The following is a 16717-nucleotide window of genomic DNA, read 5'->3' as shown; positions in this document are numbered from 1 at the left end:
ACTACTTCCTAGTGTAGTCCCATGTTTGGTCTGTGCTGGGACTAAGTTAAATGAGATTAAAGGGGATTTGCTTGGACTATCGGCCTCGCTAGAAGTTCTTGGTGAGACCCTCCCCCAACCATGGGACTCGCTAAAACCATCTTTGCTTCGCTCTTTCCGCTTGGCGCTTGGTCCTTTCCGCTTCGGCCCTCCCATCTACTTCTTCTTCCCTACTCTTATCTACTTCTTCTTCCCCACAACTTGCATATAGACAAAGAGAGAGAAAGAGAAGAATGAGAAGAAGAAGAGCTGCAGAAAGAGGGCAAAGGGGAAAAGGTTTTGTTATGGGCTACTGGGTAAGAAGAAGATGGAGGTCTGATTCTCCAATTTTCCTGTTTTTTAGTTTATTTATGGTATTAATATGTTTGGATTATGAGAAATCGTTCAACCCTTTTCGCTAAGGTTCTAATCCTCTGTTTGTTTACACCTATTTGAAATTGCAGAATCTAGGGCAAGCAAGGACAACGGTCATCGATGGATCTAAAATTGAACTGGGTGACCTCGAAGATAACTTCATGGATATGTTTAATTTTTGTTTTTGGTGAAATGGGTATGTTTTGAATAGTTGTTTTCATGTTTGATAACTGTTTTTTTCAGTGTTTTATGCATTTTGGTTGTCAGATTTTTGGTAGTTGATGAATCCAATGTTGGGAAATCGAAAGTGAACTATGTTCGCCAATTTCTCCAAGAATTGCTTAAATTTAGCTTTGTATCTCGATTTTTCGATTGTGTTCTACCACAAAGATTGTCAATTTTGTGTGTAATTTTTTGTCAGTTTTGTCTGTAATTTTAGTTTTCTTGAGTCATTAGTGGCTAAATGGTATGAGTGGGTGGTAGGTGATTAGCGCCGTTGAAATTGTTTATGTACTTTGCAATGACAATAGTCTGGTGTACTGAGCTGCAAATTTTGATTAGAAAAATAGTATGAAAGACAGAATTGTGTGTCTCAGCATGCTCATCTATTTCCTATCAAGTGTTCTTCCTAATGTTATTACTTTGTGAAATGATCAAATGAGGATTACCTCCTAGTCTGAGCAAACACCAAATTGGTGAATAATACTGTTTTCATTATCCTGCTTCTTAGTCCGACATTGCACCAAACGCTTCACTAAGCCAATCCAGCTTAGTCTAGTCTAAGCTAGTCAAGCTTAGTCTAGTCTAAGCCAGTCCAGCTTAGTCCCTGCAGCTAGTCCAGTCTGAGACAGTCCGGTGCAACAAACGCACCCTAAATCCATTAAAAATTGTTAATTTCATCCCTACTATTATATTCAAAGTTATTTTATCCAACTTTTTGTCAACTTAAGTCACTTGACACACTTTAGAATGTAATACTATCATTTTCTCGCATATAAGCTCGTAACATTTTCTATAGGTTGCGAATCTAACGTCTAATTTACTCTCCAAAGTTAACTCCATACACTATTTCTTTATGAAAAATTACCAATCCAACCCTCCAATGTGTATCACATGCAAGTAACATGACTGAAATCGACAAAAAATTATAGGAGTTTGAATATAATATTAGGGATGTAATTGGCAAATTATTATAATTCAAGGACTAATTTAGTCCCTTAATTGTAAAAAAAATAGTTTAGGGAACTAATTTTTACTTAGATGATAATTAAGGGACAAAATTGACAATTAACCGTTAAAAATAAGTAATGTACATTTTTAAGATATAACTCCACACATTGGTCCATTAGACCTCCTCCAACTTAGGTTTGTTCCATAGTTACCCGTGGTCTCGTGGTCAGTGTTTCTTCAATTGCCGTGATGAGTGGGGTTGTTTTTCCCGACATGCCTTCATCGGTAGATAGTTTGATTGAAATGGATAAGACATCATTTTCAAGGTATATATGTTGAAGTAGAAAAGAAAAAACTGTGACGAACTTGGAGGTAGGAGATGGACAAAGCAGGATGAAAAATTATCATATTTCAATCCTCCCCAAAATAGTAGGATTAAAAGGGAGAAGTTTCCTTTATGTTAATCTATTCAAAATAAAAAATCATTCTCCTCCACTTTCAATAACAAACGAGGTCGTAGTTTGTAAAAACCTCAAACATGCTACAATACTTCACCCCACACAATAAGGAGGGAATAACCGTATAAGGATATTGCAGGTGGCCCACTACTACATTAGTGGAGATGAGTGACATCCTTACATGACGGCATGAGTTCGAATCTCATTAGTGGCAAATATAATTTCTAACTTAACGACAATATCGCTCATTTCAAAAAAAAAAAAAAACCGATAGAGATATTCACCAAAACCCATATTTTGACAGAAAAGAGAGGTGAATGGTTCACCAACACCTCCGTTGCGGCCTCCCTCATCGCCAGCCGCCAGGTCAACCAATGTTCCTATTGACATCAAAGAGCACGGTCGCAAACCAACCCTAAAATACCAGCCAACTTTCTCGAATACTCAAGGGTATGGTTAACCGTTCATTTAAAACTCACGGCCACGGTTATGGGTAACCGTTTAAATAAATAAATGTTTACCAGTGAAATTTAAATTGGTGGTTATGGATATTACTCGCAATTATAAACAGGTACCCAATTAACCATTTATTTTAATATATAAAAAAAATAAACTAAAAACTCTAAATTATCGACCCAAACTCCTGCTGCTCATCTCTCTCCTCGCTGCCACTCTCTCATCTCTCTCACTCATCTTTCTCTCTTTGCTGCCCATTAGCATTATCATTTTTTTTTATTCTATCCACTTAAGAATTTAGATTGAATATTTTCCTCTAGTTTTGTTTGTTGTATTGAATTGTGGAGGAATTATTGTTAAATTGGTATGGTTATTATGGTACACGGATAATTGTGGTTTGTTGATATTGTTCGATTTACACTTATGGAGATTGATTTTGGTTATTTTCCACACAGCTCTGTGTATTCGTTCTATGTCTGTATTCTGTAGTTTCTATGATAATTACTAACAGATGGTAGTGTTTTGGTCAGTATGTAATCTTCCTTTTTATGATGCACGGGGTTTAACCCCATTGCCAAAAATTTGCGAGAATCATTGTGTTACTGTAAATTACTTTCATTGATAACACCAAAAAAATATCATCGTAAACTATTATTTCAATTATTGATAAAATATTAAAATACGAAAATGCATGCTAAATATACCTATAACAGTGTTTAATTGTTAGAAAAAGAAAATTATGACAAATTTTACTTTTTAATTTTCAAGTTGTTAAAAAATAATGTAGATGGGTAAAAAAAAAAGGTAAATGGGTAAAAAAATGGTAAATGAGTTAAAAACGGATACACAGGTAAACGGTTACGGTTAAATGGCTACGCATCATTTAGGCAAATACTCAACGAGTAAATAGATAAACGGTTAAGCAGGTAAGAGCTTAAACGGTTATGGGTAAATAATCGCGGTTACCCGACTGCCATAACCGTTGCCTATAATCACATTATGATCAGTGACTTACGTCTGCAAGAAAAAAGCACTTGCACGGTAAAGAAAAGACGTCAGGAAATGGCCATTTCTTGGTACTTCTTATCCCTCGATTAGGGCCTTTTTTTTGCAACATGCACTAGGTTTCTTTTCTAGCTCTTTTGCTTTTTATCTAATATGATTGGTACTAAGAAGATTGAACTCAACTCACAAATAGGCACCGATGTACCGGTTTATTAGATGCATATTTAGTCAAGTTTAAGACATACTTAAAGGAAAAGTGAAAAAGAAATGAAAAGGAAGTACTAACAGTTACTTCTCTTCTTGGAAAATTGTACACCAAGTAAATTCAGGAAGCATCAAATACTTGCAGTGCTAGGTGATAAAGTCATTCCAAAATCAAGATCAATGGTTCATCTTTTGCTAGGTGCTAAGAATGACTTTCTTATGTTCCACGTCCACAGCTGGAAACCGAAAAACAAAAAGGGAAGTGAGTATGAAATAGCTGTTGTGAGCTTTTTGATATTGGTATAGAGTAACAAGAATAAAGGGGAGATAAGTAACAAATTAATGAAAAAGGGTGAAGAGAATTTTCGTTGTAACTTAGCAAGTGTAAAGGGTAAAGTTGTGGACACAGAAGAAGTATCTTCTTTTGGAAACCATGCTACTTTACAAGTTAAACATGGTGTACTTGCTAGAATAAATATGAAGACAAACGTCGGTGTTGATTGCCACTCATATCACGAAGAGAAGAAATATGCCCAAAAAAAGTTGCGGATTCCTTCTCGGATGAGGAGATCGAGAGTATGGACACAGAGAAGATCAAGAAATACTTGTTCCAAATTGCCATGCGGAGCAAGTGGGAAGCAGTTGTTAGAAGCTATTGGCTCAACAAGAAGGCTCACGGAGCAAAAATCACCAAGTCAGGTGACACAGCACTACACGTAGCAGTATCTGATGGCCAAGAAGAACATGTTAACGAGCTATTAAATCAGATTACTGTAAAAGAGCTTGAAATTCAAAACGAGCGAGGGAATACCCCTCTCCACATCGCGGCATGGATGGGAAACGAGACAATGTGTTCGTGCCTTGCCAACGCTCATCCATCTTTGGTCACTACTTTTAATGTAGACAATGAGACTCCTCTATTCTTGGCTGCTGTCTATGGTAAAAAAGATGCCTTCTTATGCATGCACCACATTTATATCCCTACCCTTGATGATCCTCGGAAACGCTACAATTATTGTACGAGGAATAACGGTGACACCATCTTGCATTGTGCAATTTCCGGGGACAACTTTGGTAATTAGCCCTTAACTTGATCACGTCCATGTATCTCAGCCATATATTCCCTTATGATATGTAAAATAAATAACAATGTGTACCTTGTTTGTTGACAGATTTGGCATTTCAGATAATTCACTTGTATGAAGATCTTGTTAATTCTGTCAATGCACAAGGCTTTTCCCCTCTCCATCTTTTGGTCTACTGAGTAGATGCAATTAAACTTTGAAATTCAGAGTTCGATTTCAATAGAGTCTAGACTTGTATTTATTCATTTCATAATTTGATCGGTGTTTTTTTAGAACTTAAAAGTCGACTCTATATTTAGAGTCCACGTTTGTTTCCAACTCCACAAAGACTTGCATTTCTACGTTCTCTCTCGTCCATAGAGAAAGCACATTGTTGAAGATATTTCAACTACTCTTCTTTTACACAACTCCTTTACCTGGAAGAGATTAACTCTCTGTTTCCAACTAAAAGTAGCAGATGTGGCCTCTTCGAGACCAAGCATTTGTCTTCGTGTTTTGTATTAATATTAATACAAGTTTAACATTAATATTTCAACACACGTTGCTAACTGCTTATAAATCCCGGGAAGGGGCAAATCAACTACGTACCAAAGCTACCAAGAACCTCTTTCTTGAAAGCAAATCTGTGGCAGCATCAAATTCTCGTAGTGAAAGAAAAATCATTCCAAATCATGCTTAGTGGGTGATTGTTGTGCAAGAATAGCACCATAACAATTGAAAAAACACAAAGCTAACCCACAAGAAACATATCAAAACGAAATGCAAGAACAAAATAGAAAAGATATCAAGATTTAACAAAGTTCCTCAATAGTCAGTGTAATTGGAGCCCGTCCTCGTAGCAGTAAGAGCTTACCCAACAATCTAGTATCAACCAAATGAGAGTGTTTACAAAGAGCTTTCGGAAATCTCACAACCTAAAATTCCAATAAATCTAATAGCACTCACACATGAAACAAATTCTTCAAAAAAAAAAAAAAAAAAACTTAAAGCTAATACAACCACCAAAATTTTGATGGGGTGATTAACAACAAAGAGGGGGGCAGCACTCTTTCTTCTATTAAAAAAATGTCGGCTGCTAGCCTGCTTGTCTGTTCACTCTTCATAATCTGAAATCAAAAGGCTTGCCGCCTTATCCATTGAAGATGCTATCTTAATACCCTAGTCACTCATGTGGCTTTCACATACGCAGATAAGACCCATCTAACGTTGGGCTGCTGGGTCAACTAAAGGCCCACTATAATTAGGCCATAAATTCAACAATGATGCCTTTCATGTCCGTTTGGATGATCATTATTGGACTCTAAGGGTGCTTTTTGCCGTTATTTAGCTTTACTCGACTAGACTGGATGAAAATTTAGTGTGGTCTCTTGTTTGTTGATGGTAGGGACTAAACTTTAAAACAATATCTGTAATGCTGTTGGTGACAATTTTGATGTGCAATCTTCATACACATAAAGTAAAGAGGTTGATTTTGAAAATTACAGAGTTCTGATCTCGAAATAAGTATCTTCTTTTAAAACTGTTGTATAGAAGTTAAACATGGTTACTTAACTAGAATAATTATGAACACAAACATTATTAGTAACTACCCGTAGCAGGAAGAGAGAACACTATTATTAGCTTCTAGCATGTGCCCAACAAAAAGAAATGGCTTCTATCACGGATGACGATGAGGAGTATGAACATGGAGGAGCTGAAGAAATTTTTGTTCAACATAGTCAGCAAGTTCTGCAGAGCATTTATTCGTTCCAAAAGATAAAGCTCAAGTACGATGCGTTTCCAGTTTATGCAATCACTTGCTTTCCTGTTGCCCCTTTTGGTACAGTTCATATTCTTGGCTGTGTTGATCTCATCAGGTGGACTACTTTTAATAAGGTTCCACAGCGGCGTTCCCACATTATCCACTCCTGAAGGCTTTATTTATGTATACATGCCCTTTATCCAAAGAGAGATCTCTTTTCTTCTTTTTTTTGGTAAAAATGGGGACTGGTTGTAGGGTCTATTCCATATTGAATTTTATTGATCTAAACTGTTTATTTTTTTAAGTTGCACTTTATAGATCATTCTTGCATTGAATTAGTCACATCGGAAATGTTTGAGGAATCTAATTGAGTTCAAAGAAATTGACTAACATTATGTTCTAAGAAACATTAAAATTTCATCATGACAATCAAATTAGAAATGGTTTCTAACTGAATTGATTTTTTGCAAGGTTGATCGATGGATAAAGACTTAAAAAATAGATTGTTCGGATCATTCAGGGTTGATGTATAACGGGCTCCATAACTAGTCCCTGTTTTTTTTTTGTTTTTTTTGTTTTTTTGTTTTTTCTTTCTAAACGAGATTCCTTTGGATAAATGCTCTGTTCACTGGCGCTTTATCCAAAGGAATCCTCATTTTTTGGTAAATATGGGGAATAATTGTGAGGCCCACTCCACATTGAACTTTAATGATCCAAATCTTTTTTTTTAAGTTGCACTTTATATACCATGCTTGCAAAATACCCTGCCACGTCATCACACTCCGTTTGTTTTTTTTTTATGATATTGATGCAATCTCGTTAAGTTGAACAGAAATTGAGTTCTAGAATGTAAAGTTGTGATATTTTTATTTCACAGGAAAGTGAAATTAAATTCGAGTTTTAAAGAGGCATATAAAAAAATAAGCTACAAAAAGTATCCAATACTTGAATTGCAAAAGCAGTCATTCCAAAATGAAGCTAAGTGGGAGTTCTTGTCCAGTTCTAACATGAATCAAATGATCATTTAAGATGCCTTGCAACTTTGGTTTTCTAGTCCAGCTGGTAACCTCAAAATGCATAGAGCAGAGAACATATATGAAACAGGTGTACTTCTGATTGTAAGAGTAAAGTGTGAAGGGTAGAGATAACTGGCCAAAAGGAAAGGGCAGACAATGACTAAACTTACAATTCGCCATAAAAGTTGAGAAGTGTAGAGTGTAGAGAAATATTACAAACTAGCTAAATTAAAAGGAATAACACTCAAAGGGATAGCACTTCAACCAAAAAAAAAAAAAAAAAAAACCACTATCCGGGTAATTTGTGTATAAAGGACTGTCATCCGTCCCAAACAATATACCTGCAAAGCAAAACAAACCACAATCACACACATCCCCAAATCAGTTCCTGCTAACACAAGATCCAAATATCCCCAAAGTTATAACTTGTTTCTTTTGGGGTGATTAAAAGGACTAAACCTTTGCTAGATTCCAGCAACATAAAAAGGCCATATGGGCAATCAGAAGCACACAAGCTTACTTTGAGATCCAAGTCTTATAGACTCCATCTTAGAGATATGCTGCAAAAACAAGCTTTAGGTCTTCTTTTGGTAAGAACTAAAATTGTAGGATATTTACCAGTTAGGGCCTGGGTTGAAAATAATAGGGACACCACACAAACGTCGGTGTTAGTTGTCAGTAAACTATAGCAGGAAGAGATTAACAAAAATGGCTTTTACCATGAACGCCATAACTAACATTGACACGGAGGACATCAAGAACTACTTGTTCAAAATCATCATGAAAATCCAATGGAAAGAAGTAGTTCAAATTTATACGTGTTCGGGCAGGAATATTGCAGGTGGGCGTTCCTGGCTCGAGCACACAGCTCCTCGAGGAGTTGGCACTTTGGTTGATTGTCGGTCTCTTGCTCGTTACAATGCTGCAAGAGGAGAACAAAGTTAGCTTCGAAAAGGTGCCTTTGCAGAGCCTTAACAAAAACGGCTTTTACCACGAACGCCATAACTAACATTGACACGAAGGACATCAAGAACTACTTGTTCAAAATCATCATGAAAAGCCAATGGAAAGAAGTAGTTCAAATTTATACGTGTTCGGGCAGGAATATTGCTGGTGGGCGTTTCTGGCTCGAGCACACAGCTCATCGAGGAGTTGGCACTTTGGTTGATTGTCAGTCTCTTGCTCGTTACAATGCTGCAAGAGGAGAACAAAGTTAGCTTCGAAAAGGTGCCTTTGCAGAGCCTTAGGTATAGGCTTGGAGGCTCACAATCAAAACTAACTTTAAGTGCTTAGACGTGCCACTGCCATCTCTATATGGCAGATGTAAAACAAGTGTATTTAAGCCGATTACTTGCACCCCAAGTTACTCTGACTTCTTGTTATCAAAGGATTGTCATAGATGGGTTAAGTCTACATTAAGTTCTTTTTTATGCCTTGAGGTTAAGGACTTTTGTTCATCTTGTATGCTTTAAAGTGCGAATATCCAGATCTGGCTGAATGGTTTTATTTCAATAGTAATGCCCAAATGATAAGCTTAGAACCATTAAAAGACTGGAAATAACTTGGATATATATCAAAGGATACATGATAATACTAGATCTATTAAGTAAAGAACAAAACAAAGGGAGTTGGGCTAGATTTAACCTTGTCGGGCAATGTTGAATCTTGTACAGCATCGCTTGTTTGTAAGTACAAAGGTTCGGGGAGAAAAGAGAGTGAATGGTGAGAAGGGTGAACATAAGAGAATCGATACTACTATGGTTAAGAGAGTAGCAGAGCTATTAAACTAGACAAAAGATGGCTTTTGTGAGGGTTGATCCTAAAAAGGATTGAGGTTGGGGGCTGACTACAGATTTGTAGATACAAATCTGGCTTGAGCAGAGTTTGTGTATTTGTTTGTTTGATTGGTTGAGTGTCCTTGTCTCTAGGCCTTCTTCCTCCTTTTATAGCCGAATTAGCCTGACTGTTTGCAACTTGGCTCATACCCGAAAGCAACTGAGGGGTAGTGACTCATCAATAATTTACGTACTCTGCCATTCAGAAATTGCTTTTGGGCTGAGAGTAGGCTGATTTCCATTAAGTGTCACTTCTTTCAAGCTACTAGCCTTTGCATTTAATGTGGAATCATTATTTTGCCTTGGGCTGGGCGAATGGATTTGATGTTGGGCCTTCGGGCAGAGTCATGTCTTCCGGGCTTCTTTTCCTTTAGCCCAAAGTTTAAATATTAACCTAAACAATACGCATGAGCATCAAGCTCACAAGGCAAGGATCACAATGAAAGGTGACACATCATTGCACATAGCAGTGTCCTATGGCCAAGAAGAACATGTTGAAGAACTAGTAAAGCTGATTACTATAGAGGAGCAGCTTCAAACTCGAAATGAGAGAGGAAATACCCCTCTCCACTTAGCAGCATCGATGGGGGATGTGAGAATGTGTAAGTGCATTGTCAAAGATTATCCATCTTTTGGTCGGTTTTCATAACAAAGATAATGAGACTCCTTTGTTCTTGGTTGCTCTCCATGGTAGGAAAGATGTCTTCTTATGCCTGCACCACATCTATACGCCCACCCTTGATGAACCTCAGAAATGCTACAAGATCTGTGGGAGGACGGATGGTGAGACTATCTTGCATTGTGCAATGGATGGCAAGTACAGATTGTTAGTTCATGAACTATCACTTTAGTGAAAATTAGGTCCTTGAATTATTTTCTTGGTAAAATAAGTCCCTAAATTCATTAAAAATTGTTGTTTCATCCCTACTATTATATTCAAAGCTATTTTATCTAATTTTTCGCCAACTTAAGTCACTTGACACACTTTAGAGTGTAATACCATCATTTTCTCGCCTATAATCCCTTAACATTTTATATATGTTGCAAATCTAACATCTAATTTACCCTCCAAAGTTAACTTCATACACTATTTCTTTATGAAAAATTATCAATCCAACCCTCCAATGTGTATCACATGCAAATAATGTGACTTAAACTGACGAAAAATTAGATATAGTAGCTTCGAATATAATATTAGGGATGTAATTGGTAAATTATTATAATTCAAGGACTAATTTTTCTGAAAAAAAATAGTTTAGAGACCTAATTTTCACTTAGGTGATAATTAAGAGACTAAATTGGCAATTAACCGTTAAAAATAAGTAATATACCTTTTTAAGATATAACTCCACACATTGGTCCATTAGACTTCCTCCAACTCAGGTTTGTTCCATAGTCGCCCGTGGTCTCATGGTCAGTGTTTCTTCAATTGCCGTAATGAGTGGGATTGTTTTTCCCGACATGCCTTCATCGGTAGAGAGTTGGGTTGGAATGGATAAGACAACATTTTCAAGGTATATATGTTGAAGTAGAAATGAAAAAACCGTGACAAACTTGGAGGTAGGAGATGGACTAAGCAGGAAGAAAAATTATCATATTCCAATCCTCCCCAAAATAGTAGGATTAAAAGGGAGAATTTTCCTTTAAGTTAATCTATTCAAAATAAAAAATCATTCTCCTCTACTTTCATTAACAAACCAGGTCACAGTTTGTAAAAACCTCAACATGCTGCAATACTTCACCCCACACAATAAGGAGGGAATAACCGTATAGAGATATTCACCAAAACCCATATTTTGATAGAAAAAAAAGAGGTGAATGGTTCACCAACACCTCCATTGGGCCTCCCTCATCGCCAGCCGCCAGGTTAATCAATGTTCCCGTTGCCATCAAAGAGGACGGCCGCAAACCAACCCTAAAATACCAGCCAACTTTCGACGTGTTCATAATCATTAAGGATGGGCAAAATATCCATGGACATGAATAACTACGGTAAACCGTTCATTTAAAACTCACGGTCACGGTTATGGGTAACCGTTTAGATAAATAAACAGTTATTTACCTATAAAATTTAAATTAGTGGTTATGGATATTACCCGCGGTTATAAACGGATACCCATTTAACTGTTTATTTTAATATATAAAATAATAAATAAATAAAAACTAAAAACTCTAAATTGTCGACCCAAACTCCCACCGCTCATCTCTCTCCTCGCTGCCCCTCTCTCATCTCTGTCACTCATCTTTCTCTCCTCGTTGCCCATTAGCATTATCATTTTTTTATTCTATTCACTTAAGAATTTAGGTTGAATATTTTTCCCTAGTTTTGTTTGTTGTATTGAATAGTGGAGGAATTATTGTTAAATTGGTATGGTTATTATGATACATGGATAATTGTGGTTTGTTGATATTGTTCGATTTACACTTATGGAGATTGATTTTGGTTATTTTCCACACAACTCCGTGTATTCGTTCTATGTCTATATTATGTAGTTTCTATGATAATTACTTACAGATGGTAGTGTTTTGATCAGTTCATGATATCTTCCTTTTTATGATGCACGAGGTTTAACCCCAATGCCAAAAATTTGCTAGAATCATTTGTGTTACTGTAAATTACTTTCATTGATAACACTAAAAAATATCGTTGTAAACTATTATTTCAATTATTGGTAAAAGATTAAAATACGGAAATGCATGTTAAATGTACTTATAACGGTGTTTAATTGTTAGAAAAAGAAAATTATGACAAATTTTACTTTTTTAATTTTCAAGTTGTTAAAAAAATGTGGACAGGTAAAAAAAAGGGTAAAGGGGTAAATGGGTAAAAAAGGGTAAATGGATTAAAAAACAGATAAACGGGTAAACAATTACGGTTAAATGCGTATGCAATTATGTGTATGATTAACCGTTTATAAATGGTTATTAGTATGGGTATAATTATTTAGGCAATTACCCAACGGGTAAATGGGTAAACGGTTATGCAGGTAAGAGATTAAATAGTTGTGGGTAAATAACCACGATTACCCGCTTGCCATAACCGTTGTTCATCCCTAGTAAATCATGATCAGCGACTTCCTTCTACAAGAAAAAAGCACTTGCAGGTAAAAAAGAGAGTAAATTGTAGCAATGGTCCATCAACTTTAATCAAATTGGAGAAATCATCCCTTCAACTAAAAATCCATTACCATTGGTCCCTCAACTTATCAAAATGTGTAGTTATAGTCATTTTCATCAATTTCGTCAAAATTTTGTCAAACTAAGTTATGTTGGAATAACCATTTATATAATTTGGGTTCCTCAACTTATCAAAGTGTGTAATTATGGTCCTTTTAGTCAACTACGTAAAAAATTTTGTAAAAATGAGATGTTGGAAGGACCATTGCTACAATTGGGTTAAGGTTAAGGGACAATTTCTCCAGTTGAATTAAAGTTGAGGGACCAATGGAAATGAATTTTTAGTTGAGGGACCATAGATGCACGTTTTGATGAGTTGAGGGATCAATGGTAATGAATTTTTAGTTAAGAAACCATTGCTTTAATTGAGTTAAAGTTAATGGACCATATCTACAATTTACTCGTAAAAAAAAAGTGTCAGGAAATGGCCATTTCTTGGTACATCTTATCCCTCGATTAAGGGCCTTTTTTTTGCTACATGCACTAGGTTAGCTCTTTTGCTTTTTATCTAATATAATTGGTACTAAGAAAATTGAACTCAACTCACAAATAGGCACCGATGTTCTGGTTTGGAAATTTTAATTAGATGCATATTTAGTCAAGTTTAAGACATATTTAAAGGAAAAGAGAAAAATAAATGAAAAGGAAGCGCTAACAGTTACTTCTCTTGTTGGAAAATTGTACACCAAGTAAATTCAGGAAGCATCAAATACCTGCAGTGCTAGGTGATAAAATCATTCCAAAATCAACATCTGTGGGTCATCTTTTGCTAGGTGATAAGAATGACTTTCTTATGTTGTACGTCCACAGCCGGAAACCGAAAAACAAAGGGAAGTGAGTATGGAATAGCGGTTGTGAACTTTTTGATTTTAGTATAGAGTAACAAGTGTAGGGGAGATACGTAACAAAATAAAGAAAAAGGGTGAAGAGAATTTTCTTTGTAATTTAACAAGTGTAAAGGTAGAGTCCTAGAGAGTTTGGTCACAGAAGAAGTATCTTCTTTTGGAAACTATGGTACTTTACAAGTTAAACATGGTTTACCTTCAGAATAAATATGAAGACAAACGTCAGTGTTGATTGCCACTCATATCAGGAAGAGAAGAAATGTACCCAAAAAAAGCTGTGGATTCTTTTACGGATGAGGAGATCAAGAATATGGACACAGAGAAGATGAAGAAATACTTGTTCCGAGTTGCCATGCAGAGCAAGTGAGAAGAAGTTGTTAGAACCTATAAGTTCAACAAGAAGGCTCGCGGGGCAAAAATCACCAAGTCAGGTGACACAGCACTACATGTAGCAGTATCCGATGGCCAAGAAGAACATGTTGAAGAGCTAGTAAAACTGATTACTGTAGAGGAGCGTAAAATTCAAAACGAGCGAGGGAATACCCCTCTTCACATCGCTGCATGGATGGGAAATGTGACAATGTGTTCGTGCCTTGCCAACGGTCATCCATCGTTGGTCACCACTTTTAATGTAGACAATGAGACTCCTCTATTCTTAGCTGCTGTCTGTGGTAAAAAAGATGCCTTCTTATGCATGCACCACATTTATATCCGTACCCTTGGTGATGATCATGGGAAACGCTACAATTATTGTAGGAGGAATAACGGTGATACCATCTTGCATTGTGCAATTTCCGGGGACTACTTTGGTAATTAGCCCTTAACTTGATCACTTCCACACACACACACACCAGCTATATATACTCCGTTATGATATGTAAAATAAATAACAATGTGTACCTTGTTGGTTGACAGATTTGGCATTTCAGATAATTCTTTTGTATGAAGATCTTGTTAAGTCTGTCAATGCGCAAGGCTTTTCCCCTCTCCATATTCTGGCTACCAAGCCTTCTGCCTTCAAAAGCGGGAGCCACCTCAGCCTATTCCGAAAAATTATTTACTACTGTGAGTGCTAATACAGAATATTATTGGTAAGATTGAAATCTAGTTACATGTATCGCACTACTCATTCTTTGTATATATATGGTAATTTGGCAGGTATATATGTTGATGAGCTCAAGGCGGAGCAAAGGAATGAGGGGATAATTAAGACATTCAAAGAGGAAGAGAATCCCAAACATCCAGAAAACTACCAGACATGCATCAACTTCCTTAGGTTGTTCAGGAGAACAATGGAGGTTTTCTGGGCTTTGACCAATGCTCTGTTTGTTTGCCTTGGTAGGGGAATTCAAAATCAAATATCTCAAAATACCTCAATTGTTCGAGTATTTCTCCTGCAAACTTGATGCAACCATAGAAGTATAATCATAGCCAAGTGATTATAATTTAGATTGAATTTTTATCTCCATAGTTCGATGTAATTCCCTTATGCTCACTACTAAAAAGTAGGTATTCATTTTGCAGTTAACAAAAACGAAGACAATCAGAGAGAAGAAACACAATCAGCAGATACAGGGAACGTCCCCCAAGCACCTAATCATACTCACACGATTAACACCATCGATCAGAGAGGAGAAATAAAATCAGCAGATCCAGAGAACCCTATAGAACCTAATAAGCAAACTCTCAACACTTCAAATCCAGGTAACTTCTAAAGAAGGCATGCTGTGTAACCTTTCTACATTTACACTTTATTATAATGTGCTTCAAGAAGGATATGTATAATTGTTTCCTCATTCTAGTAAGGGCAATAGTCCTCCTTCTCCCCCTTCACTGTACAAATGTCACAATAGAAACCATTCATTTTTTTTATCATCATCTAAAGATCAATTCTAGGTCGTACCCAGTGCACAAGGCTCCCGCTTTATTGATCTAGAGACCGTATAATATTCATGTGTCAAAAAATTGACGATTATGATAACAAATATCTTCTTCAAGATGAACCATTATCTATTTCTTTGAAGTGGTCTCCAAATCGAATAGATATGTCTAGAGATGATGATGATTAAAGAATATGAACAATTTTGCTTAATTATAATGTTATGGTGAAATGATATCCCGTTATAATGGTGGATAGAGACTTTCCTTTCTTAGGAAAGTATTGTCCCTTCAGGAATCAATACTACTATTATTATTTTGTCACATTTGACGGGAGTAGAAATCCTAGACTTATCTTATTCTTGCCCTACCCTCCCAAATATAGGGAAGCAAATTAGGGTTTAGGGTTTAGAAATCTTTGTTTGTCGAGAAAATATTCAGACCACCTTCCAACCTAATCAAATCTAGAATTACAGATTAGGAAAAAATGAAGATATGAACGAAAGGCAGAGGGGAAAAGAAAACAGAGAGCAGAGAAGATTTCCACGATTTGGACAATGTTCCCAGTAAATAGGACGGCTGCCAAGGCTATAGGCCAACAACGTTACAATTCATCTCTGCCATACATGCGACAGCAGATTAGAGTTTAAATCAAAATGCAAATTACCAAACTAGACATACAAAAAGACAGCAGATTATTAACGTTAACATATGCAGGGTCAAAATCCAATGTTGATGAAGGTCAAGGACACCAAAAGTTTCCCGTAAACTACAACACCTGCTTTGAGTTTGTCAAGCTTATATCAAAGGCAATGCTGATTGTTCTTGGCTTAGGTAATAAAGCCACCATGCACTTCTCATTTTATCTCCTAATCTCCCTCAATTAGATACATAATTTTCTTCACTTTATCTAATCATTATATGTTGTTTAAAGGGTCTACGCAGATAAGAAAGATAAGGGAAAAGAAAGAAAAACACAAATGGTCTGTTCAGATCATGACCGAACTCTTAGAACGAGCTGTCATGTATGAGTACGAAGACAGTGGTATGAATCCGCAGGTCACCGCACCACCTTCCCACAAAGAACAAGACAACGATGAGACCACACCTTATAACATTGCTGATGGCGGCGCCGTCCCTATGCCCCCAGAAGGTAACTGCTATTTAACTTGCTTAATTAGAATTTATGGTGACCCATCGTTACAACCCTAATAGCTTAACTGCTTCAAATACTAGGGTCCTAATCCTAATTTAAAGCAAAGTATGAAAATAATAAAATTCTAAAAAATACCCGACATAATGATTGGCAATGCGTAATTTGTCACATTTACTGATAACAAAAAGTTGAAAATAAATTGGAAAAAAAAAAGTTAAAATTAAAGAGTTTAGAATAAATTTAGAATTCTCTACAATCTCACGATTCTCAAATACAATTTTGATATTTTATTCTTTTT

General features: G+C 36.3%; 1 protein-coding gene and 1 long non-coding RNA gene across 2 annotated transcripts; both read left to right on the top strand.

The window, feature by feature from the left end:
• Window positions 1-845, top strand: LOC126616707 (uncharacterized). Its single transcript, XR_007621240.1, has 2 exons — window positions 1-335; window positions 483-845. It is a non-coding gene; the product is annotated as an uncharacterized LOC126616707 (long non-coding RNA).
• A 3256-nt stretch (window positions 846-4101) lies between these two features.
• Window positions 4102-16490, top strand: LOC126616699 (uncharacterized). The gene is made up of 6 exons (XM_050284795.1): window positions 4102-4760; window positions 14301-14450; window positions 14544-14723; window positions 14910-15089; window positions 15981-16097; window positions 16198-16490. Exons 1-6 carry the CDS (start codon window positions 4265-4267, stop codon window positions 16473-16475), a joined length of 1401 nt encoding a protein of 466 aa, XP_050140752.1. The 5' UTR covers window positions 4102-4264; the 3' UTR covers window positions 16476-16490.
• Window positions 16491-16717: the final 227 nt, after the last annotated feature.

Source organism: Malus sylvestris, chromosome 3 (assembly GCF_916048215.2).
Source record: "Malus sylvestris chromosome 3, drMalSylv7.2, whole genome shotgun sequence".
In the NCBI taxonomy this organism is placed as follows: domain Eukaryota; kingdom Viridiplantae; phylum Streptophyta; class Magnoliopsida; order Rosales; family Rosaceae; genus Malus; species Malus sylvestris.
Note: the sequence above shows the minus strand (reverse complement) of the source record. Positions and strands in the feature narration are given on the sequence as shown.